At 38.5% G+C, this 26,280-nt stretch overlaps 1 protein-coding gene and 1 long non-coding RNA gene across 6 annotated transcripts in view; one reads left to right on the forward strand and one right to left on the reverse strand.

Moving 5' to 3' along the window:
- Nucleotides 1–16,118, forward strand: part of LOC145977091 (uncharacterized) — a 158,336-nt gene extending 142,218 nt beyond the window's left edge. The window contains exon 5 of one of the 3 annotated variants that reach the window (XM_083108762.1): nt 15,532–16,118. In XM_083108762.1, coding sequence (XP_082964888.1) covers nt 15,532–15,574 — 43 coding nt within the window. In that variant the 3' untranslated portion in view covers nt 15,575–16,118. Of the gene's footprint in view, nt 1–10,200; nt 11,477–15,531 lie in introns of those variants that run through there. The other 2 variants (XM_083108764.1, XM_083108763.1) reach the window with 2 other exon arrangements.
- Nucleotides 1–26,280, reverse strand: part of LOC145977093 (uncharacterized) — a 102,295-nt gene that overhangs the window by 23,111 nt on the left and 52,904 nt on the right. The window contains exons 7-9 of one of the 3 annotated variants that reach the window (XR_014440409.1): nt 18,987–19,088; nt 18,507–18,790; nt 13,126–13,626 (exon numbers count right to left, since the gene is read on the reverse strand). This is a non-coding gene — a long non-coding RNA (uncharacterized LOC145977093). Of the gene's footprint in view, nt 1–13,125; nt 13,627–18,506; nt 18,791–18,986; nt 19,089–26,280 lie in introns of those variants that run through there. The other 2 variants (XR_014440411.1, XR_014440410.1) reach the window with 2 other exon arrangements.

The raw sequence follows: 26,280 nt of genomic DNA on the forward strand, positions 1-26,280 counted from the left end.
ACGAATACGTTGATATATAATAAATACAAGGTGTATGTATACATATACATATATCAAAATATAAAAATTAATTTTATGTGTCACAATCGAGACATATTGATAATCACGAAAGATCTTATGACAAATATACAGAAAAAAATTCTCTCTATGTATATATATTCTTGTCCAAATTTATATTTTGAAATATAATATTCACTCAATTTCATATTATCGTACTTTATATTATATAATTACGCATATACGTAATTATGTATATGTACATTTTTAGCATTATTTTTATTTTAATTTATATCACTTTTCCTTTTTTTTGAAAAATTCATATTTTTGTGTCGGTACACACTTTTCCAGGGAATACAATCCTTAAATAGGTGCATTCATTCACATACATTTGTCACATGTACAAAGGAGTTCTAGGTATATCCCGCGAAATTTCACCGCCAATCAATATTTTCGTAGGATTCAACGGGTGTCCTGTTTGTACGACGTCAGTTTACCAACGCGCTCGCTTCAGGATGTATGAGTTTGCCGAATTAGCGTGCTGTTTAATCAGGCGCGAGGATTGTGTCCTTCCAATGCTCGCGTAACGCTGCGGAAATATTGGGAACCAATGACACTCGGCCCGGCTTCCCACATCCGCGTCGCGAGACGCGTGATTTTTCGATGATTCCCGGCGGGGTGCGGATTCCCTCCCCCTCGTTCCGCACATGGCCCTCAGGCTAAATAAAAATACAAAAAATAGCGCTTCGCGCGATGACCGATCTGGGAAGTGCAGTTCGGTGTCGGCCGCGCCAACATCGAGGAAATTGACCAGCGTTTGCTACACGCAGCCGCGCGCTCGAAATATTGGAAAAAAAAAGTTTTCGAGTTCGCGACAGCAATGCGGACAGCCGAACATGAGCGAAAGTAAAACGATCTTTATAAATGGACCGATTAAAACAATAGTGTAAATTATATTTATCACGAGAAAACATGAACATTTTATTTCTGCGAATATATCTATTTCGTTCCCTCTAAAAGGCAAATGCATGCTTATATTCTGATGATAAGGCTAATAATGTACATAAAAAATTATTATTTATATACATAAACATGTTTTAATTATGTGCAAAATTTTTATATAAAAATTGATTCATCACTTATATTATATAAAAACTTTAAAACAAATATGTATATATACAATAAATTTTGTAACAAGTTTTCTAATCGAGAGTTAACTTATTTAATTCCTACTCGGAGCATAAAGAACTCGTAAGAATCGACTGCGAAAGAACGATATCCGTAAATCGATATAATTTAAGCTGAATGCACATTATACATAACATCACTGTTATATGAATGTAACATCAAATATTCTTACATGGGTTTTAAATATCCGGTTCTGTGATGAACAATGTATATTGCTCCATTTGAGACTCATATAAGAATATATACGTTGACGCGACAGTGACGTTACGTATATTGTATATCCAGTTTTCTCGGGGATAGAGAACAGTAATTACTTGTAGAATAGAGATAGAACGAACCGACATTTTCCTGAGTAACAAGCGAATAGAAAGCCGAAGCGAACACATTCATTTCCTCCCTTTCATACACTCTCTTTTTCTTATTTTCTCACGAAATTCCTTCTCTCCTCCGACTTCTTTACCCTCTTTGAATCGGCCGTAACATCATCGTCGTCGCGGTAGAATCTCATAATCGCGCGACACTAAACGGACGAATTTCCACGACGATGACGACTCGACGCTGTGGCTGGCCTCGCGGTTTTCAGCGAATCCGCGAAAAAACCGCATGTCGGCCGTGAATTCGTTCCGGTCGAAGATTTCCGAGCGATTAATCGGAGTGCGGTTTGCGCCGAAACGAGAACGATAACAGGTTGATCGTTGCAAGAAAAAAGAGGAAAGCGAATTCGATGTTTTGACCATTCTTGTTTCTCTCGACACCCGATATTTTTGCGGCGTTGCAGGAGCCGCGCGAGAAATTAACAGCGGCCAGCGAAGGTCACGGCAATTGAACGTATAAATTCCGATAAATTGGTGCTCGCGATAAATCAAGTTTTCCGATGTGACCGCGATGAATCCCCGAATTTCATCCCTTACCGACTTGCTACGGCAGGGCAGAAAGTTCTCTTACCGGCATTTATGAGGGGATGCAATGAATTCGGGGTGGACGCGAAAGGGTCGCTGCTGTCGTCGAAAGAATGTTTAAAAAAATTTCATTAACTTTATTATATATACAATAATATTTATACGTGTCATTATATTAAATATACATCGTAAGAATGAGGATAGATTAATAAGAGACTATTAATAAAAGACCTATACGAAGGTATCCTTGATACATAATTAAATTACACTCTTTAGAATAAAAAAATTAAATTAATAATTGAAACTAATAGCGATAAATCGGAATAATCATAAAAATGATAAAATAAATTTTATATATTGTTTACATTATATTTATATTATAATTATTATAATTATTATAATCATACATCATTTAAAGTTGTAGCCAAATAAAGATGATATTTTCTTATCCAACAATTTTAAAAAGGGACAAAAAAATATTAAATACATTATCCCATTAAAAAATGATAAATTATCGAAGCACAACAGAGACAAAGATCTTTTAAGATTAACTTAGTAAATATCGCATGGCGTAATTTTGTTCGATAACTGGCAGAAAATATGAATCATAGAGAGATCCGCGAAACCGCAGCTCGAAAACGCTTTACAGATTTTTTTGTTATCGATTAAATTAGCGCGTGTGGGAAATCTCAAAAGCGCGCTAATGCAACTTTATGGCAACACGATCTCGTTGCCCCGCCACCGTTCACGAACCGCATCCATCCGACGCCAGGCGCGAATTATATCCCGCGGCGGAACGGATAACGCGCAAATATATTCGAAAAGCCTGACCGATACAAAAAGGAAGCAGAAAGAAACGGGAGAAGTTCCTCCACTGACCCAGTGCACGCGTGGCGCGTGCGCGTATTTACACGCCGTGGTGACAAGCGCCGACGATACATCCGCCCATTTTTTTTTCGCGCATCGCATATCGAAGCGATCCGCACACACACGCTGGCGAGGGCGAGAAGGACAATCCTCGCAGGGGTGAGCGCGAGAAGGACGATCTACCGCACACACGTGCGCGCTTGCATGATGTATGGTCCAGCATACCAGACACCAGGCGATATATAAACGTCGAGCGGAAGAGCGTTAGTCGGAGAAAGAAAGCAGGGAGGGGAGAAGGACGACAAGAGAAAAGAGAAACGAGATGGAATGTGAAGAAGGGAGAAAAATAGAGAGCAATTCCGAAGTGGATAGAGATAGAGACAGATTATCGAAAGGGGTGGAGGGCGAGAGCGAGAAGAATGCGAAGATGCACGGGAGTCCAGCGGGTGGCTATTCGACAAGGACCAAACGAGCTGCGAGGGGTTGGATATGTACCGCGGCGGAAAGAGAAGTCTCGAAAGAGGAACAGCGATGCGAGAAGAGAGCGGAGGACGCGCCAATACGAGGATGACGAGAGGAGAGGTGAGAGGAGAGAGGCGACGAGGGCGACGAGTGCGGGAGGAGACTGAGAGAGTACAGGGCGAATGCAAACGAGGGAGCGGGAAGGAACGAAAGGGTGAAAAAGAGAGAAGGTGCGCGGGAAAGAGAGGCGGAACGAGATATCGGAAATGCGAGAAAGAGAGAAAGGGAGAGAGAGAGAGAGGATACGAGGATGAAAGCGGGAGGACGAGAAGGAGAGAGAGAAAGAAAGCGCGCGGCGGCCCGTTCGGCAGAGGGAGCGAGACGGCCGCATATGTGTTCTGAAACAAACGTTCGATCAGAGTGCCGATTGTTGCCAATCATACGTTGCCGCGGCGTACCCCTCTGTGCCCGTGGCTGGTCCGCGGATTCAGTTCCGCGTTTTTACGCGGCGCGGTAACCAGGACCCGTCCGCGCGCGTGGCTACCCGCGAAAACCGCGCGCTAAATGTGTCGCGAGCGGTGGTCGGCGACCATGTGTGCTAAGTCTCGAACTTAGCCCTCGCCTCGGAGTCGCATAAGCCTCAAGGGTCGGGTCGAGTGACTACGGGAAGGGCGCGGTACAAAGCGCACCGAGGCCTTTTCGGGGTAGCTCGATACCGAATGAACGATGTGCGTGCGTGGCTGCGTACGTGCGTGTGCTTTCTGCGGAAAATATCGGCGCTGGCGGTGGCATTCGATGATTGATGACGACGGCGGCGAACTACGAGGACTACACGGATGAGCGTATGTGTGTATGTGCGTGTGCGTGTGCGTGTGCGCAAACGAGTGTGCATACTTCTCAGCCGCGCGCAGTACGTACGTAATGTGTATGTGTGCGTATGTGTGTATGTGCGTGCGTGCACGAGCACCCCTGCACATACGCGCGCGCTCTCGTGCGCGCATAGGGGTGTGTAAGTGCGCGCGCGAGAGGGCACGATGATTTCGGAAAACACGGCGGCCCGCATCGACCAATGGCAGCGCGTTCATTCGCCGGCCGGGCGACGACGATACGCGATGACGAAGAGAGAGGGAGCGAGATGGGAAGAAGGGAGAAAATGATCGGGAGGGATGACGGAAGTGGAGGAGAACGGACGGGGTTTGCGACGAGTAATAATGAATGTTTGTTGCCGCCGGCTAAGCCTTCATTTTCGCTGCTTCAACCCGCGGAGATCTCCTCGCGCGCGCCTCGCCTTTCTACCTACCTACCCTACGTTTACGATCGCGCGTCGATTCTCGCTCGACTTTCTCGTCTAAAACGCGAGGAAACGCAATGGGACCGGCGGATTTGAATAAGGATAATAAAACCGGTTTGATTCCGGTCTATTCAGATTTAGATGCTACAAGTTTTGACGAAAATACACGATTATAAAGCGTAAGATATATATTCATATACCTATTTAATTCTAACGTTTCTCTTGCTTTGCTAGCATCAAAAATTGGACGGTCATGCAGATCTCACTTTTCAATTCAAATCTTAATGATTTTTTTATTAACGCGCGAAAATAGCGTGACCGATGTTCGCAAATATTCAAAAATTACGAGTCGATAAAAAGACATGATGCTGGCAAAGCTAAGGATGAGGAAATTATCGAATATCACCATTTATAAACAAAAAATGCATATTATTAAAAATTTCCGCTAGATTCTAGTGTACATTTGTGATGATCGTATCAAAAATATCTCTTTTAAAATAAATATCGATTAATAAATTGATCAAATTTTTCAATCCCTTACTTTTTACTTAAAAATTTAAAGAAAAAACAAATCATCAAGAAAGTAATTAAACCGTATTTTTCATTTTATTATAGCGTCGACAGATATAGAATCATGTCATCCGTATAAAGGATCATTGCTCTCTCATATCGCGGGAAAAATCTACGCGAGAGGTACGGGAAATATATAGCTATAAGAACATGCATCTTTTCGGAGAAAGTTAAAATTATTAAGTCAACACTGAGGCGGAAAACAGCGCACGCGCGCAAGGAAAGCGACTCCAACTTTCTCGAGGGCGCGAAAAAAGGCGCGCGGAATTAGCAAGACTTTCTCCACTTCTTTCTGACGATTTTCAAAACACGGAACGGAAACGGAGGGGGACGGTACAGCAGGGTGCAAGTTAAACATTGCGCAACCCGATAGCTCTCTAAGAGCACGAGAGCGCGAGGGATACTCGTGACACGAGAGCGAACGAGAGAAACGACTGAGGATGTTGGGAGCGAATGGCAATGGGACGAGGGGGAAGGAGAAGAAGAGAACGAGAGCGAGAAAGTGTAGGGGAGAAAGACGGAAAGAGAGGACGAGATGGATGGTGGGGACGAGTGCTTTTCACGACGTCGGGGTACAGCTCGTAGGCGATAGTGCGGAGGGCAGCTCCGGGCGCGCACGCGCTTTTTCGAAAAATCAATAAAACGAAAAGCTTACCTAATGCTATGTTACTACGGGGGTAGACTCCGCCTTCATCTACTAGCTATATAGATACGGGCCTGATCGTCGCCTAGATACTACCGCGACCCAACCAGATGACCATCTGCAGATGAACGCGACAGCGTCGTGCGCGAGCGCACCCAGGGTGCATCATTTCCATACTTAACTGGTACACGCGCGAAAAAGTTCATTTCGCGCCGATCAAGGAAAAAAATGTTTCTCCCTCCCTTCCCCGTTTTCCGCGTGTATCGCGTCACGTGGGAACGTTTCACGTGCGCGTTAGGTCCCGTGTGTTTGGAGTGATTATTTAATATCTCATATATCGTCACAAGGAGACGATCATTTCTTGCGGCTATTATGATAATCGAATGTCCCGACGAACAGTCTCTTGCGCTTGCGTTAATACTTAAATTAGTCTAATTTTCTAAATAATTATTATTTGAAAATACATATTAAGCTTCCGAAATAGCATAACACATGTCTTTTACACTTTTTATATTATTTTATTTTTTACAGTTTTGACACTGCTTTCAAATACTATGTTTCATATTTTAATATATGAGTCATGTTACATGAATTATCCAAGACCCTGGCGATTAATGGTTAATAGGATGAGGTTAACATTCACCGATATTAAATGATATATCTTGGTATCATCATAATTCCCTTAGGACATTGGAATCTCATATGTGCACATTAACTAGGTATTTTGTGCACGGTGCAGTTTGTACAAAAGGTATATAAATCCTGCAAGATAATATATACATAGCTGACCAGCTGCAGGCAGATAGTACAAATAATCAATTTCAACGATGTTAAATAACTTTGAAAGAATTGCATCTCAATTTTTATGCCTTTGACAAAAATTAAAATTTATCTCAAAGTTGTAAGAAATAATTTTGAATCGTATAAAGCGATATGTAATTAATAATATTATAATAAAAATTATATTATAATAATAAAAATTAGTTGTATTCCCAATTGTTTTTCCGTGAGAAGATGATGGAGACGAGATGTATTTTCGCGAAAAGATTTTTAGCCAACGGACAAGATTGTATCTAAAACCCAAGCTGCGAAGAGAACATCGAGTGGCCGATTAACGGGCTTCGCGGCTACTAAGAAACGAAAATAAAACGACACGAAGAACCGGTACAGACCCCACGACATCCTGCAAGCTACTGTAAAATAGGGGCTTGCGAATGCGGCGAGCCATGATTAGATTGTGGCTTGTGCTCCAGGCGTCCGACTAGGTTCAGCACGTTAGCGAATTCGGTCCGTTGAGTGTTGACAAGTCCGCATCCTCCTCTCCCGGTGCCTTTAGCGCCAGCCGTGTAACTCTAACGAGCTTAGGGCGCGCTGGCTCTCTGCTCGAGTGCATTATCTGAAACCGCGAGGTGTTCTTGGCCAGAGTGGATGCGTTTCCGGTGCAACGACGTGCGCGAATGGCGAATCTGTTGTGAACATTGTCAACAGTCAAGTCAGGTATCGTCCTGACAACGGATTGATCCGTGAGAAAATCTCGCCAAAAGTTTACTTCTCTACGAAAAATTTATTTTTTCATTCTGTCTCTCATGGAAAAAATGTTTTTCGATTCTCTATATAATGCGTTTGATGTATTCAAAACCCATTTATCACGAATTTGGTTAATTAACAAAAATTAGCGTAATTTTGTGCATTAGGAATTACTATATGCATAATGTTACGTAATTAAGTCAATTATCTTTCACGTACATTCAAAGTAGAATAATATATTTAAATAATTATAATAAATAACACTATGAATAATTAATTTAAAAAATTTAAAAGATGATTCATTCAATATAGAAAATAAGTAGATTGTAAATAATATTCAATTTCAAGAATTATTTAATAAAAATTCTGATTAACATTTTAAATAAATAAATAAATAAAGTATATAATATCCTATTATATATTTTTCACTTTACACATAAATTATAAATAAAATCTCAAATGAAAAATGACTAAAATAAAAGAAAGATTGTATAAAAATATACCGCCGTTTAAATAATAAAATCAATTTTACACAATTCAAATAATTTTGAAAATACCTTTGACACTGTTTTAATTTAGTAGAAAAAATCTTTAAATATCTTTAAATTGAAAAAGAGATAACTAGTATATTCGTAAAGTTTTATCTATCTACGTTGTCTGACTATGTACGTCTCTTATCTACTTCGTTACTATCTACATGCCGTCATTTCCTTTGCAAGCATAACATCTGCAGATATTACAATAGTAGCTCCCTTGTATCCCTCTTTTCTCTTCTTTTTATCCATGAATGTGAATATTTCTACTTTGTGCCAACAGCGGCGAAATTATATAAACCGGATTCTTCACATGGTCCTGGAACATCGAGCCGCGGTAATGTCGTTATTTTTTACTACTTTTGTCGCTAATAAACATAATCGTTTTCATAACTGCCCACCCGGGATAGTCTCAATGAAAATAAATCGAGAAATATATCTGACAGCTCTCGCAAAAGTAGAAGAAATTCAGTAATGAAAATTTTTTAGTTAATAAATATAAAGTCGCAATATATGCGTTTTGCGAATACACATACACGCATGTATATATTTCGTTGCAACTATAATTAACTTATGTAAAAATTGAAAATGCATAAAGAAAGATTTTGTAAAATTTATGTCGATAATATTGGTTGATAAGCGTGATTTTTTCCCTAATACAAAAGATGAAGTCTAGTATGGCAGCATTAATAATACTAATATACGCTCGATTTTATTTTTATCTTATAGTAATAGATAATATGTAAAGTAAAAAATATATTTTCATTTTACAATTTGTTATATCAAAACTATCATCATATCAAGCGTGAATTTTTTTTAATTAATTAATTTTATGCTACATAAGTTACAATATGTTAAACAATTTACAAAAAGCTATGATTATGCATGCGAACGTAGACGAACAAACGCGCCTCGACTAAGTATCACGGGGAAAAACCCCGAAAACCCGGTCATTAATTGTCTTAGACGTTTAAGCGGTGTAAACACTGAAGGTCGCGAAAGGGAAAGCCTCCGGGTAAAAGCTTCGGCAAAAGTACGGGGACCGTTAGCGGAAGTTTTTCCGCGTAGCGACGCCACGTTTCGCCAGCAGTTTTCACAATTTTGCGGAGACTGTACCGCGGGGGTAACCCTTCAAGTATAAACCACCCCCTACGGTAGCCATGGCAACACGGACGTGGTGTTCCTACCCAGCAACTCGCCCCGTCCTACCTCCTCTCTTCCTACGTCCTTCTACCCTCCACCCCCAATTCCGACCCCGTACCCCTTACCCTCCACCACCGACACCCGAGCCTCCACCCTAAAAACAAGAGTGTAGTTGCCGGATCACGTGGTTCCGCCGCTCTCAAGGGGTGGGAGGTCGAAGGGAAGTGAGGATAGAGCCAGAATAGGATAGAAGGGGTAGTTCCTAATTGCACCGGGTGGGTGAGACACTAGAGGGGGTCCAGAATTGATGCTGGAATTTTGAGGTTAGGTTAACTCGCTCTCGCTCCCTCTCGTTCCTTTCCTCTCTGCCTCTACTTCTCTGGCTCTTTCTCTCTCTTCGTTCACTCACTCTCTATCGTTCAGTCGTTCTCCACCTCTCTTCTTCCCTACCGCATGTACCTATCTCTCGCCGGTCACTCTCCCTCGAGTGAGTCCAGAGAAACTAGTAGGGGTTGGTCCTCTAGACTGAAAAATGCTGCGGTATACCGGCCGGACATGGGGGTCCTTTTCGAAATCCTCCCGAAACTGTAATGAGAAACTCGCCCGCCGATTTTCAACCAACCAAGCTCTCGGTCCACTGAGAATCGCCGAAACGACCACGGCGGTCCGGCCGTAATTCCATTTGCTATGTATCGTACTTAACTTAGGAAACTCCTCGCTTTTTTCTCATAAGTTAGATGGAACCGGCGAATATTTGGAGGACCGTGACACCCCGATCATTCTTCTCCACCAGTCGTAATATAAAATGTTCAACAAGAAGAATTTCTATATCTTGCAAGGCTTTCTATGATGATAAGATTAATATTGCATCATCTCTATATGTTTCTAAAGCGATTCATGTATATATTATTAAAATTATTATAAATGTAATGATTCATAGCAATAAAAAATTCATCTTTTTGCATGAATCTTCTCGTTTTTTGATTTTTTTTATCAAAAAAGACCAAATATAATATGTAAGATTTTTTGCAATTTTCCACATTTTTTTAAATTTAAAATTTTTTTTTTTTTTTGCGTTAGGAACCCTCAGTGAGATTCCTGGGCTCCGCCCTGAAAGTCGAGAGCGAACGAGTCCCTCTTCGGCTGCCCGGCCAACGAAGAGGGTAGTTTGCATACGTGGTGCAGCGGAGAGGGTGGTAGCCGGACACAGCCCCCCGATCAATGAAGGCGAAGCGCGCGCAGCCTCTCCGGTTTTTTGAAAATCTGCCCGCCAACCTGGTACTGCCCCTTGTTTATCCCCTCCGTAGTGTCTACATCTGAACCGCATACCAAGATGGGGAAACGTTGCGATGCCGTGAATACACCATTTTGCTGTTGACTTGTTCGATTCACTTAGCCATCGCCATTTTACGAAACTACTTTTAATGAGAAAAATTGATAGTAACGCGTTGAAGAATTGAAAATAATATATAATTGTTTAATGATTTAAATATAAATGATTTTTCTTTCTACACGAATATTCCGTAAGCATCAGAAAAAATCGTTTTCTTCAAAAAATAACTCAATCGTATTCATTCGCGCGCAAAAAGAATTGTATAGCGACGCCCTCTCGTTTTTTACAAGCGTGATCTACGCATGAAGGGTACAAAAAAACAAAAAAAGATCCTTTCTTCGTCGTAAGAAAGAACCTGGCGCCATCTGCCAACATTTTTTGCACAAATCATTCTTCACCCCTCAACCCTCGCGTACATTCGGCGAGGAAGGGTGCGTACGAGTTCATGCACCACTTATAAGATGGCGCCACGAAGCAAATTCCACTTAAAAAAATATAAAAAATACAAATGACATTTTTCCGATTTGTTTCTCATCAATCAAATCAACAGATTGTTTTCCTAAAAATAATATAAATCTGGAACGTAATCAATGGTTTGATAGAATATTATAATATCATTTCAAGTACTGTATGTTTTCAAGCACTTACTTATCAAATTATTTATTAACAAAATGTATTTTTAAGAAAAGTTTAGAAAACTTATATATTGTATTTTAATATCATTTTTATAGTTTCGCATTTTTTAAAAATTTATAATGTGTTTTCTAAATACTATAATAAAAACATTGATACATGCTAGATATAGTAGTAAAACTCCATCATTGATCAGACAGAGCACTGATTAAAAATGTATGTAACTACTTAGTCCAAAAGATTATTTTCTTCACTTTAATATTTTATATTTCCTGCTGTCCAAGCCACTTCACTTTAATCGCAAAACTTTTTATGATTGTTTATTTCAAAAATTTATTTATAAAATTTTTAAAAAGGAGTAGAACCATATAATGAATATCACACTAATATTATCGATCTTTATGCTTGCATATCAATTGAGTCGATGTTTGCTATTAATTTCCGTTTGATATGCATGTCTGTTTATTCTACGTTCCATTTACTGCATGCGAACTCTTGCTCTTTGATCATTAGATAGATCTAAGTCTAAGTTTAGATGTTGCGATTGAAACATACGACATTAATAATGGAAATTCATTAATGTAAATCAATTGCTGTTCTTCTATAGAACAAGTGCGATATTTTCCTATTAATATCATAATCTATAATAATATAATGTTACAGTATTTCTTTTAAAAAATCATTAAAACTTATGAACTTGTTGCTACTCTTTTAAAATTAAATTTTTATTAGTATTAAATTAGGGACATTTCGTGCCTATATATATCGCACGTCGATATTGAAATATAATATTAATGCAATTAAGATTTTTAAATTGTTACTTTTTATTTTAAAATTACTATATTATGTATTTCGATAATTGGAATAAAAACATTCATTTGGAAAGTCATTTCTTGATAAAGAACAAACAAGTATGTCATTAATCGAACATAAAGATTTGCTAGCTCGAAACTCGACTGGTAGAAGGTCGAGGATTGGCGCATATGCATGGCACTCGTTTTCCGGCATTTGTAGTTCCTATAGTTGCGTTCTTGTCCGGGTTTCGAGAGGACGCAGTAGTCGCGCGATAATAAATTATTCGAGATAGATGATGTTGCCACGCCACAACGGGTCTGGGCTTGCTCTCTGCTCCTGCAGTGTTCTGCAACCGGGTATTTATGCCGAGTCTGGCCGCCATGCTTCATACCACTGGGATAGCAACCCCCCTGAGTTATGTCGGCCGCGTTGGTCTTGATAGATTTTACAATTTACGATCGCCGCGTACACGCGTCGCCGAAATATCAACCTGTCGCGAACTTCTCCGACGACTTTGCGTTTTCGGTGATTGTACCCTTCATCGTCAAGCCAGAGCGTGCGATGCTTTGGCGTTGTTGGACCACATGACCGATATAGTAAACTTTACCGCGATCCTTATTCATATTCACAAACGTTTACTGACTACATTATTACGAAATATCATATATTTAAATATTAATAAGTAAATATATAACTACGAGATATATTAATTATAATAAGTAAATATATATTAATATTTTATTTTCTTTATATATTTGTTAATTAAAATATTGAACATTTGTCAATCGCCATGATTATTTATATTAAATTTCGATGTGTTTATTTTTAAAAATTCTCTTCGAAAATAAAATATGCGTTACTAAAATCTGAGTGATCCGTTAAATTTCAAAATGATCACAAATTGCTCGACTAAAATTTGAAACGAGTTTTGAAACAAGCTGTAGACTGATATCTAAGTAGCGCTCGTCATCAAGCGCGTAGAACGGGTTAGTTTTATGGTCCTACAAAGATAAACCTCTGGCTGTTACTACCCCGCCGTATTATCTCTGGGTGCGAGGTGGAAACACACTATACCCCGGTATCTTGCCGGACTAGCCCGCCATTTCATAAGCTTTCACATCATTTTACTCGGATACTAACCCCCGTCGGCTGATGTTTCGTACTCACCCTTGAATCTCTTCCGATGCGGCAAAGTGTCGAGTCAGACGGATAGAATAAATGCAAGCGGAATATATAGATTGCGGTCAAAAACAGAGTACATCTTTATTTTTCATTTGCTTTGGGAAATGGAATGCATCAGGGGAACGAGGAACCTTAATATAATTGCGCTATTTGTATCGAGATAATTCACAATGTATAAATATTAAATATTTTTATATAATAATTATGCAAAGCTTGGCCTAAAAATATTTTTATAAACCTTAAACTATATGCAGAATTCAAATGTCTAATCATATAAATCGGCATTACAAAATCTTATTTCTGGCATAATGCAAAATAAAGAAACGTAATCACAGAAATTCACAAGATATGTAAATGAAAAATACAAATATATTTTATTTTACTTTAATTTTTTTCTGCATATGCTTGCGCAATGTAAACTTTCATGAAGTGTGATAATTAATGAGCCGAATAATCGACTAATATCAAATATTTTATGCTCCTTACAAATTATTGCTTACATTTTTTAAATAATCTTACCTCTGCATTGGAAGTTCTTATCGTTATAATAATCACTGGATTACCTGAAACATAAAATAATTAACAATAATTAGTATCAAACATATAATAATTTAAACAATTTTTTTCATGTAACATTTTATAAGTATTCTTTTCTTTCGATTTTTTACATTATATCGTCATTTTAGAATAACATGAACAGTCAATATTTTTAATGTACTCTCTGGCTATACATTGTTTGATAATTTATTTCAAATTGCGGAAATTTTAGTTCAGTAGTTCTTTTTATATCAAGTATCGTGGCGGATATTCAAATTTAATAATATGAAAAAGCTGGTAAATTCCTCCTTCGATTTCGCGCAAATTCGATAAGGACCAGCTTTCAGTCTTCATCCTTATCGCCGCGCACATGTCTGACTCCAGCAAGGGCTTTCTCCACTGGCTGCTCCACCACCGACTGCGACCCCAATTGAAAAGTCTGTTCAGCATGAATTCTAGCAATGAAATACTAACGCAATTAAATGCCACCAACGAGCCCACGTCGGATATTGATACTCTTCGGCCATGCAATAGTATTACCCTTCCATTTCGTCGCAAACACATCGGTGCGTCTCCGCCATCCCTCGCAACTATTGACTACGTCGTATCGTAACTGTCACCACGATATCTACTCCCTCTAAATCACCCATTCGTTTCATCCATCCCACTTTGCGGCACAAAGGAAGAGCCTGCAAATCGTCCAATATCGAGTGAAGTTCTCGAAATTCTCGATATCACTTTCCAATCGTCATAGATTGCGCGACGACACGGAGATCCAGAAAGGGCTGAATGAGGATAAAGCTCCAGGATTGCAAGTACAGAGGGTACGACTCGATTAAGCGACGACGCATTCTACGACGCTTGACACTCTCCGCACGTACGACTCCCTCAGCTGCTCGAGATTCCATTCGCGCCAATTTCGGGAGACCGATGAAGATGGAGGGCAGCTCTGGCATTTGGTATAAGAAGTCGATCATCATTCGGCTCGCAAAATACGTGCGAGGAGCAACGCCATCACGAATACATACGAGTGCAAAACATACATACCAAGCCTTGTGAGAACTATATAAATTTCGCAAAATTTGAAATGTATTGAACACTTTTCTTATTTCATATTCAAAGAAAACACTCGTAAAATGATAATGAATTAATAGTTTTACAAAAGATGCCTTAAATTTCAACAAATAGAATGAAATTTCAAATACCTATTCAAAAAAGTAAAAAAACACATTTTTTTCTGTTGCTTTACAGATAAGAAATATGCTCAAGTTGCAAATTGCGTATCCATTTAAAGGGTTAAAAGCTGAGTTTCCTCAATTTCTCGCAAAGGTTCGTTGGGATATTGTCGCGGGAATAGAAAGCATAGGTGGAGACGGAAAGTGTTGTGAGGGACGATAGGAAGGAGAGATGGACCGAATTTGTCAGGCTAACAAGGTGTTAGCTTCTCGCCGCGGCGCGCCTCGACATCTGTAATGCTCAAAGTTAATTTCAGGCGCTTCGAGGGCACAACATCGACCGTTTGTCTGCAAGAGACGAGGATCCCTGTCTGAGACTAGCTTCTGGAGAACGCTTTTGAAATGTTTCTGATATTGCGAAACACTCATTAAAATTTAACTTTTTTATTGCAATGGAAAAAATGCACTGTAAATCATGCTAAAATATTACGAAACAAATGTCAAAGTAAATAAATGCCTTATTTATTATTCAGGATCGTTAAAGAATCATGATAAAACTGCGAAAATCGATATTTCTTTAAAATAATATGTAATCAAAAGTGTAACAGCATATAAAAATTTCTGACATAGATATTAAAAACTCGATTATTTAATATAACAGCATTGTGATTAGAAGAAAGTCACTAATATTAGACGAATTCTTGAGATAAGCTTTCGTAATTCACTAACTGCATAGACAAATATCGGATTTTCCAGGAAGTCCTTTGTTCGATCGAAGTTATCTCCTGCTGAGAAATGACCACAGTACGAGGTTAACAAAGTCGATGGAAATTGGAAGCGTCACCTATCCTGTCGTCACTATGACCGAAGCTAGGCATCGTACATGCACGTAAAAGGGATGGTGACGACGAAAGGGGATGGAGTTGGATGCCGGGTGAGAGGTGGTTGGAAGAGGAGGAAGAGAAAGAGGAGGAGGAAAAGGAGGAGGAGGTAGCGGTTTGGCGAGGACACCGGGTGGAGTCGACGGCGTTGCCCAGCATCGACCAGAATATTATGGACTTATCAAGCCATCCTAATAGTCTCATCAGGATGCAAGCCTGCAGATCTCATCATCCTCGTCGTCCCTGAACCACGTAGGAACGAGCGAGCAATGGCGTTTCCTGGCGTAGATAGTGTTATAGGAAGTAATAGCGGACTGGCATGTGCTGTCCTAAGGCATGGACAGCTTCGAAAGACGTGAATTCTTAATCGAGAGTCGCGACGTACTTACATTGCATCTCCTTCTTCCATCGTCATCGGACACAATCCTCGCCTTGAAAATGCCATTAAACTTTCGTTCCCCAAACTTGACAAATTTAAAATAAATAATAATGAATATATTAGTAGTATATGTTTTACAAAATTCAATAAATACTTCCTAAAATAATTTTAGCTCAAAGTGAAGTTTGTTTACTATTTAATAAATATAAAAAAAAAGGTTGCAAATTTAAAACTTTGCCATTTTCTTAAAGTCAATAGTTATATGAAAAAATATATAAATGTAAAATTGATGTCTCCTTTCTTTCCCTTTCTATCAAGCAATTATTTGTATGGAGATATTTTTTCATTATTTTTTTCATATGTTGTTTCTTCAATATCTAGTTATTACTATCTGATGCATCCAAAATAAATTGATACGTAATATTATTCGAAAGATCATAAATTATCAAAAAGGCAGCGCAAAACAAATTAGTGCCGCAACCAGTTTGCAGCCCTCGCTGCAGCATATTGCATACCGTGTACGCGCAAGCACGAGGAATTACATAGTTTTGGGATATATATTGTTGTTTAGTATGGTTTAGAATTTCCATAGATAACGGAGAATTATAACGGAGGCCGCTGTCACGGGACCGAGAAATCGTGTGCTGTATAGATATGCGTGCACACGTATATGTTAAAGTAGGTTCTTTCTTTCGAAGTTAATTCATAAGCCGCAAAGGAGAGTCTATACTCTATATAATCATGACATTACTCTATTTCAGTTAAGAGAAATTGCATATTGGTCAAAGTATCTTCTTGAAATTTGGAAGATCAAAGAGGAAAAGAGACGATATCTAAGATATCTTCTCACATATGTATAAACTTGAATATCACAAAAAGTATATAATTAATTTAAAGATACGATTCGAAATATAATCTGCATTTAAATTGCAAATAGAATAATCAGTCATTAATCATTGTTCTTATAAATATAAAGGAAGATAGCGCGAGCACGTGTCGCCTAAGTAAGTAAATAAATTGCGTAGGAAGTACGACGAATCTGATAAGCTCTCGCTAAATTGCGCGCGCGAGCACGAGCCGCCTGACCTCCTCATCTTCCTGCCCGACCCTTCTGAGCCACAACTAATAACTCGGCTTTTTCTTTAACGACGAACTACAAACTAATCTACGGCACACGCGCGCTGTCGCTCGGCGGATATACTATTGGCGACCCGAAACTGCCGCTCGTGCTCTCTCTTCCCCACCGTGATTACTTTCCGGCGTGTCTTTCTCACGATCGCGACAAGAGCGAGCGGAAGCTGCGACGACGCAAAAATGACGCGCCGCTGGCGGCCGTCCGAGACCGAGTAACCTACATTCTTTCGACCGAGCCGCGGACCACACTTGATCGTCCCGCGTACCCGTGAGAGGAGGTTAGATTTAAGCAACTCTGTGGAAGTTGCGGGCAGGGTCGGTTGGCCCGAGGGCGGCGGCAACTATTATAAACTGTAGCACCTCGAACTACCGCCTCCAGCCTTCCTTCTCTAACACCGGACGGGCCGCCACCCTTCTTCGCCCGACCGTCCCTCGCCACCGCCCTTTACCTTGCTTCTACCTCGAATCCAACACCGTTCCCCATACTCACCCGCCGTCGTCGCTGCCGCCGCCGTCGTTCTGCGCCAACCTACCCCCCTTCGCTCCCCCCTCACCCCGCTTCGACTCCAAATAACCCAAGAGCCCCCCTTGCCCGAACTAACCCGCGTCCCGGAACTCTCCCGGTTTCTCTCCTATGCCGTACCCTCTAATCAATCAACCCCCAGGCATCTCGACCGGTCTGCACCGGGGATCGCGGCTTTCCAGTCTTTACAGGAACGTCTCTCTATCTCGAAAGACGAAAGCATCAGCCGTGGGTAACCCTGTTGCTGCACACAGTCCGCTGCAACTGGATAGCGCGCGCACACATACATGTAGGCGTGCATTCATCGCACGACGAGGAATCTCCATCTGCGGCGAACGAAGATCGAAAGGTTTCTGGCGAACCTCCGATCGACCTACTTGCCGGACGTTCCTGATTACCGTCTTGTCTATTGATTAATGCTCGTTGACTAATGCGAACCCGCTGCACGAGGCTCTCAAAGGCTTCTATGTTTAATCTATGTGTAGTAAGGTATAAATTATTTACACTTGAACGACCAAATTGGTCAGTTTAGCCGCTAAATTCTTGTCTCTCAACCATAAAGCATATTTTTATAAACTTTTAATCAGTAACAAGAAATATAACAGGGAAGACTAAATTTTACGTTGCACGCGAAATAGTTTCTTATTTTAAAAATAGAAATAGTAGATAACGATGAACGGGAAAAAAGACGAAAATGTATATTAATCCTCGAAATTTTAAAATAATCATTTAAATATTCGTTTAATTAATTAGATAATTTATGGTACATTTACTAAACGACATAAATTTTTGCGAATATACGTGCAACTTTTACCAGACCATAAAGCACAAGGAAGGCACTTTGGCATTTATCCACGTGAGCAAAGATGAATGTGATTCTTTATGGCGGCAACGGTGCCAGGTACAGTGCAGTTAATAGGTAATTATCGCGGTGCAATTTTGCTCGGCAGCCATTCCCATTCATTTCCTCGATATCTTCGGACGAGCCGCCGCATTTCGCTGTCCCTCCATCGTTTAGTTCCGATCGTGCATCGCGCTCCAATATATATACCGTCTTCTCCCATCAAGTCCCATTTAGTCCTACAGGCTTCGGCGTGACTATACGCGCGCGAGAGGAAATGGAGTAATTATAAGGAAATAACGGGCGTTGTCTGTGTGGTGGGCATTGAAACCTTCGAGAGAATTTTGCCCCTCTTCGATGGGCGGCTCTCGAACATGAGAATTCCAATACCGTGCAAGGTTATCGACATACCATAACGTATCGTTATTTATTAATCCTGCGATGCATACTTACCGTAGTTTAGCTCGATCCGGTTATAGCGCCGTAAATATAAATTCTATTTACATGTGTACCATACACGCGAATCGACCATCGATGACCGCGCTGATCCTCGATCTGAAAATACAAAAGGCAAGATGTATTGTAACAACATAAAAGAAAAATACAATATAAAATAAAGATGTAACATTGAAAAATACGTAATTTGTGCGCCGTGTTTACAGAAAATTAGTCGTGAATCTCAATTAATTCGTCTAGACAGAAACGGCGACGCTCCACCGCGCTGATCGCACTTTCTAATTACACGAGCCCAACCGCGGACATTTATTTAACAAGTCGACGCTCGTGGAGTCTCTCGCAGAGACGTTAATTCGTTAACGTTTAATTGCACAACTTGGCTCGTCCAGTGTACTCCTCGATCCAGTATCTACGCGCAGAGCTGCGTGAACGACGCGTTTTACACGCGCGCGTACTTGCGTGGAACTAATCGACGGGCCAATACCTCTCGCAACGGTCCCGGGAATGCGCGATGCAATTAATATAATTACTTTCGATTACGTGAAAGGGGCAGGAGAACGACGGCAGGAGAAAAGGAAAGAAGATCTGTCTCTCTATCTTCCTTTTTCCAAGCTACTGTGTCGGGTCACAAGGAAATTATGTACGCTTTGCGCACGAATACATGCATTTTCGTACACATTCAAACATTCTCCCTTCGCTTCATCGGTTCGATCTTTTGTTCTGTTTTATTGAATCAACGAGAATAAAGAGAATACTGTCAATAGAAAACTTTGATTGCAGAATAGATATACTTCGACGAATATATAAAATACGAATATATATTAAATATATAATATATAAATGTATAATAAAATCTGTAATATAAATATATGTTAATAAAAATTATATTAATAATCTCTGTAATATTATTATTAATATAATAATATTATTATATTTTATATATATATATATATATATATATATATATATATATATATATATGTATATATATATATATAATATAATATAATAATATTATTATATTAATAATAATATTACAGAGATTATTAATATAATTTTTATTAACATATATTTATATTACAGATTTTATTATACATTTATATATTATATATTTAATATATACTTATATTATAGATTTTTTATTCGTTGAAATATATCTATTATTAGTATTATTAATATTATTATTAGCACAATATTATAATTCTACTACTAATCTATTAAAGAAAATAATTAAAAATATAAAAATAATTAAAATAGCTTAAAAAGTACTTTGTGTTTACTTATTTGTGATAATATACTGTATCGGAATTTATTTTTTAATAGACAGATCCTCGCTACTTTATCGATATATTAATTGAAGTATTAATATGTCTTTTTACTTGAAGAAGTTATAGAACCTTTATAACGACAGAGTATTATATTTTTTTTTCGTCGATTATAACACATAGAGCTTAACTGAACTTCGATAGTTTTAGCATAAACGCCACTTTGCTATTTTCTGTCTAAGATTGCTTTTACGATAAAACACATAGTGACCTTTACTCGAGATCACTATTGTACGACCTTTGTCATTTCTTTATGTATATGAGAATATATACATACATATATAACTCTCAAGGTAAGCCTTAAGGTTTACCCTTTGTGCATGCTAAGTTTATCATTGTCGCAAACTTACTTAATGCGAGACGAAAATGCAGACTAATCGTATGCTATGCTAATTAATGCTAATTGAAACTATAACATATTTTGCAAAACAGATTTAATCTTCCATTGCGACCATCAATATTCAATTGGCACGTGGCTACAAAGAATTATCCGCGCAAATAGTACACCTGAAATATGTAACGGGATGATCTTTGCGTTCAACCGAAGCGAATCCTACTTTGCACACGCTCGTGGATTGCGCGAGCGCGCGCGAACAACCACACTCGTGAGTTTACTAGAACGAAACTACACGCGTGGTCTAGATGTATGCAATTTTGACTAGATTAACGCTGCATTATTCAGCTAATTAACTACTAGGAACTGGCCCAACCCGCTGTTTTCGGTATCCCCCTATGGAAACAACGTCGTTTGTCTTGCACCTCTACTCTCAGAAATACTCGTTCGGCATCGTTGCAAGTATAAGCTTCTTGCATTATTGGTCTTTCAAATTTGTCGATTGCATTAAGTGAATATACCTCCAAGTTAGAAAATGATATTACAGGTTTTTGTTTTAAGGTTTTAAAATATATTTCTGATCGCAAGATTAATTCCTCTAATTATTAGCTAATGACAGAGAATATTAAAACTAAACAATATCTTTACGCAACAATAATTTCAAATGCGATCATTTGTCATGCAAATTATTACTAAGTAGTTTTCGATCAATTCAAAGACTATAACAACATTATTACAATAAAGGAAATACTCAAAAATTTTTAAAAATGTACAGACATGCGAGAAATAAGCTCGAATCAGAATATGGAAACCTATATTCAACCTACGCTTTTCGTATTGATTCGAAAAGCAGCGAACCACGAGCAAGCTATTCCGAGTTTGGCAATCATGTTCAACGTTGCAACCATCTTCTTCGGGAACACTACGCGATATTGCAGTGACGTTCGGCGTTCCTCTCAAGCGCGAGCTCTCTAAACTTTGGTCGAATCGAGGAGATGGTAAAGGAGGATAAGAGAGGAGGGAAGAGGTAAGGGGAGTGCGGCCGCAGAGAAACGAGAAAGGCGGTGCTGGAAATGGGAGAATGGCTGAATATTCCTCGAGGACGAGCACTCCGTCGGTAGCGTCAACAGCCGAGTCTAGGCGTAGCCGGTCCCAGAAACTAGAAACCAGGTATAGCTTTAATACAGAACTATCTTGATAACGCACAGATGAACACGTGAGGCGCCTTTGCCGCGTTTCCGAGTTACGCATCAAGTTCGCGAAATTATATTTATCTCAATTTCATTCGCCCTTGCTAATCAAATTGCGAAAAGTTACTACTAATTATAATAAAGGATGCTTTAAAATATTCAACAATGATACTTTAAAATACTTAACAATGTGACATTAAGGTACGGTCAATTTATCTTTTTTGAAATAATCACAGTTCGTTTGGTCTTTATTGATGCGAAAGTACATATACCGTACGTCTCTACATCATTTAGTACTAAATATAATTCTCTAATTCTCAGTTTTATTTACTTAGTATTCGCATTCAATGTTAATGTAAGATAGAAATTATATACGGCTACATTTAGTGCTAAACGCGCCGTGAGAACATGGATCGTCACCTTCATTATTAATGTAGAAGTAAGGCTTAAGCTGCGCATATCTCTCTTTTTAAACATGACCTTCGTAAAAGCTTATCATGCTTGACTTGTATAGAAATAATAGATGCGGAAATATCTCAGATTTCTCGCCCTCTTCTTAAAATTAAAAAAGTATGAATAAAAATGTCCTTTTATTAATTTGAATTCTAAAAAATTATTATAACAATTATTATTATTATTACAAAAACAGAATGTCATAAAAAAATTAACATATCTTAACAATTTTTATATTTATTTATTTATTTTTGTATATGTACTTATTTTGTATTTATTTATATAATATATAAAGACTGTACATTTTTTTATTTTTTCATTAAACAAACGTTTGTAAATGTCCATAAAAGAATTTTATATATTTACAAAAAAAAAAATATGTAATCTTAACAAAATCAAGATATATAAAGTTTTAATAATCTTTATAATCTTAGTTAGATTAATATAAAATCTTAATTTAAAATATATATTGATATAATAAATAAATTAAATTAATATAATAGATATATTAATATAATTTTAATTTTTTTAAGACTCGAGTATATGTGTGTATTATGTATGTTTCTCAGTAATAATTTTTACTTAATAATATATAAATTTCGGAAAAAAGTAACTAAGGAAAAGCTACATTTTTTAATTACTTCCGGCAATCAAACACAACCATAAAACAAGAAAATAACGCATATCATCATCGATAATGCGTTTTATCGAAAATCTCTCGAGTCATTGGTGGCTGAAAATCGACGACGACGGCGACAGCGATAACATTGCGAGCCGATTGGCGTCGCGAGTAAGTTCAAATGCAATGGTATGCTATGGTATACGAGACCAACGCGGGCATCTCGCCTCCGGAGGGCCTCATGGCCACCACCCCCGCAAGTAGCGCGATCGCGTTATGCCGCAGACTGAAACTATCGTTTGCGTAGGTGTGTGCACGAGAATATACACACGGAGAGACTCCGTGCCACACTGGTTCCCCTCTTAACCCGCGCAGCATCCCTAAGTCTGCTTCGCCTCGCCGAGCCACCCTCTTCCTCCCCCTTCCTCCATCCTCCACAAGAGCCCCGCGGCCACCAACCACCCGCTCGCCGTTCACCCTTCCTTATTGCAAGTTCCACGGTCCGTGCATTAAACTATGGAGTTGCCCAGGCATCGACCCGACCCAACCCGCCCACCCACCATCTGGATATGCGGCCCGCGCGCATATACGCTATGTACATTTCTAATCAAGCGATATTGTAACTGCGGTCTAACCTCCAAACACCACGGCCTCCACTACTGGCAACCACCCCCACTTACTATCCCAGTCCTCCCTCTCAGTCGTTCCCACCGGTCAGTCCCTCCCCCCTTCCTCTTTCTCCCATTTCCCTCATTCGGAGTTTCATTCGGTCCTCCTTCGTACACTATCGCGTTCGTATTAAATTGCCGACTTGCAATCGTCGCTATCCACCACGCGGTTCTCTCGGGGTGGACGGGGGAACGGGAGGAAGGCGATTGACTCTGCGGGATGCAGTCACATGGTCGCGCCGATTAGAAAGATCGTGCATGGTGTTTCAAACTGGTTCGATATTGGAAAGTGAAGAAGAATCCGAGCAATTTACTAGTACATACATATCTAACGCTTTATAGTTATAAAAAAGAATACAGGCGCATATCATGTACATTCTCATTGATATAAAATGTATCAATATAATGATTAATTGCTTTTTTATTAAATTTTCAAAGATTCTATATTTTCCTTTAAATCATATAAGATTATTTTGCAAAATAAAATAATATTTTTGTTCTTAAATCCAAAGTTATATGAAAGTCGCATGCGATGTTATAAAAGATATTCAACAAGTTTAAAATATTTTTTATGAAAACTAATATTTTTTTCAATGAATAAATGCGCTAATATATTCGTATATTCAAAATCAAAGTTATTAATCATACCGATATTGACCCGAATAGTATGCTACTTTTCAGCATATGGAGTTTAGATGTCTTCGAGCTGCCTGCGCATGGCGCGAAATTCACGGAAAATCAGCAGTCTCTATAATCACTGTTTCAAACCACACAAATATAGCTTGAGTCTCATGACTATCATTAACTGGAAATAGAATTTATACTCGATCGTAATTGAAGTTACCAGAACCCTGTAATCTGTAGAATAAGTTTCCATCGAATGCGATAAATATATATATATATATATATATATATATATATATGTAATATATATATTTAATATTTAATATTAATGTTGACATTATGTGTGTATGAATGAGACTTGACCCATCATATTAAGTATATTAGAAAAGTCAATGAACCGGTAAAGAATAAATGAATAAAGAAAAATAAAGAAAAGAATAAATAAAGAAAAAATATATTAAATCGCTGCAGAATGCTAAGTACACATTTACATCGTAATGGTATGTAGACACGTGATTTAATCGTGCGTATGAAATAATCGTTGCTTCCGTCGGAACGACACGAGATTTCATTTTACGGAAAATTCCAGTGAGAATGAACTCCATTTCGTGCCAAGTTATTTGACGCTCGATTAATGATACGTACATTACGGCATGTAACCGTCCCTAAGCCGGCGGCGGCGGCTCGAGCCCTTAGATGCTTAAACACCAACGTGCAGTAACACGATTTTGCAAACGATAGATCCGTATAATCCTCGAGGGATCATAACGCGCGGAAGAGAGAAGAAACGGGGTGAAAATTTGGAAGGGACAGCGTGACCCTTCGATCTTCATTAACGACCGCTTTCAGGTCGCCTCGTTACTTTAGAAATTTAATCAACGGAATTAAGTACTTATAGAAAACATATAGTATTTCAATTCGAATATTTAACGTTACAATTGTTGCGATAATAAAAACTGAAAAACAAAATATTCAAAATAATTATTATTCTAATTTTTTAATTAAGCATATAATTATAAATGTTACATTAATAAATTGTTATATATATACTCGAATATATTGAGTTTAATAAAGTGGAACGAGATAGAAGAAAAAACGCAACACTGGACCAAATTTTTGAAAACCTGTTTCGCTGAGAACTGCTCTCAAGAGAACGAAGCTTTCTCACGATACTGATGACCACCGGTCATCTTACGAGATGCACGAGTATCATGCAGAAAGAACGTATCCCCTACATCAGGTCCAGGGGATGAAACTAGTCGGACCAGGTTAATGATAATGCGGATACGTGACTTGAACGGTAATATTCGCTTCGCCATATTCGAGCCTAATCGAATAAGAGCAATTATGAAAAAAATATATTAAATAGACAATAACGAATATATGTATATAAAATTACGTTACGTATATATAAATAAATAATTATAAATAATAAATAACTATATGACCGTTTTACGAACATTATATATATCTGAACGTATTATATATTTTTTTAATTAATTGATTATACATAAGTAAAAATTTATCATATTTCAATTATTATGTAATTTATTTTCTTTTTAAGAAGTACGTTTAAAAATATTTTGTGTACAGATTTATCATTATGATAATCTCTCCATTTCACAAATATAATGAATAATCTTTAATATTTCAAGCATAATAAGTGCCATGTTAGAGAAGTTAAATTAATATAAAGAAATTTATCATATATACTATTACAAGGTTACGTAAAGAGCACATGTCACATCGGTGAATAAAATACTATCCATATATTATCGCAATACTGAAACCAGTTTTGTTGCATTTTCCCAGCATCTCGTTACTTGACCGCTCCGCGTTCTCACGCTAAGGCTGGACCAATAGTAATCTCTCCTGTGCTCTCACTGGAGAAGAAACGGGATCTTGAAAAGAGGGATGGCAAGTTCTCAAAATCTAAAGATGAAATTCTGCATCGCAAATCTGCACACGTACGGTAACCAACGAGCTAGTTCCGCGTATTTCAAGAGATGAAAATCTGGGTCTGTCGGTCAGTATTGGGGATGCTGCGGTCCACGCAGCATCCCTTCTGTCCGTAAAGA

The sequence above is a fragment of the Camponotus vicinus genome, unplaced genomic scaffold (assembly GCF_025532165.1).
Source record: "Camponotus vicinus isolate PSW18456_S1 unplaced genomic scaffold, iyCamVici1.0 SCAF_9, whole genome shotgun sequence".
Lineage (NCBI taxonomy): Eukaryota > Metazoa > Arthropoda > Insecta > Hymenoptera > Formicidae > Camponotus > Camponotus vicinus.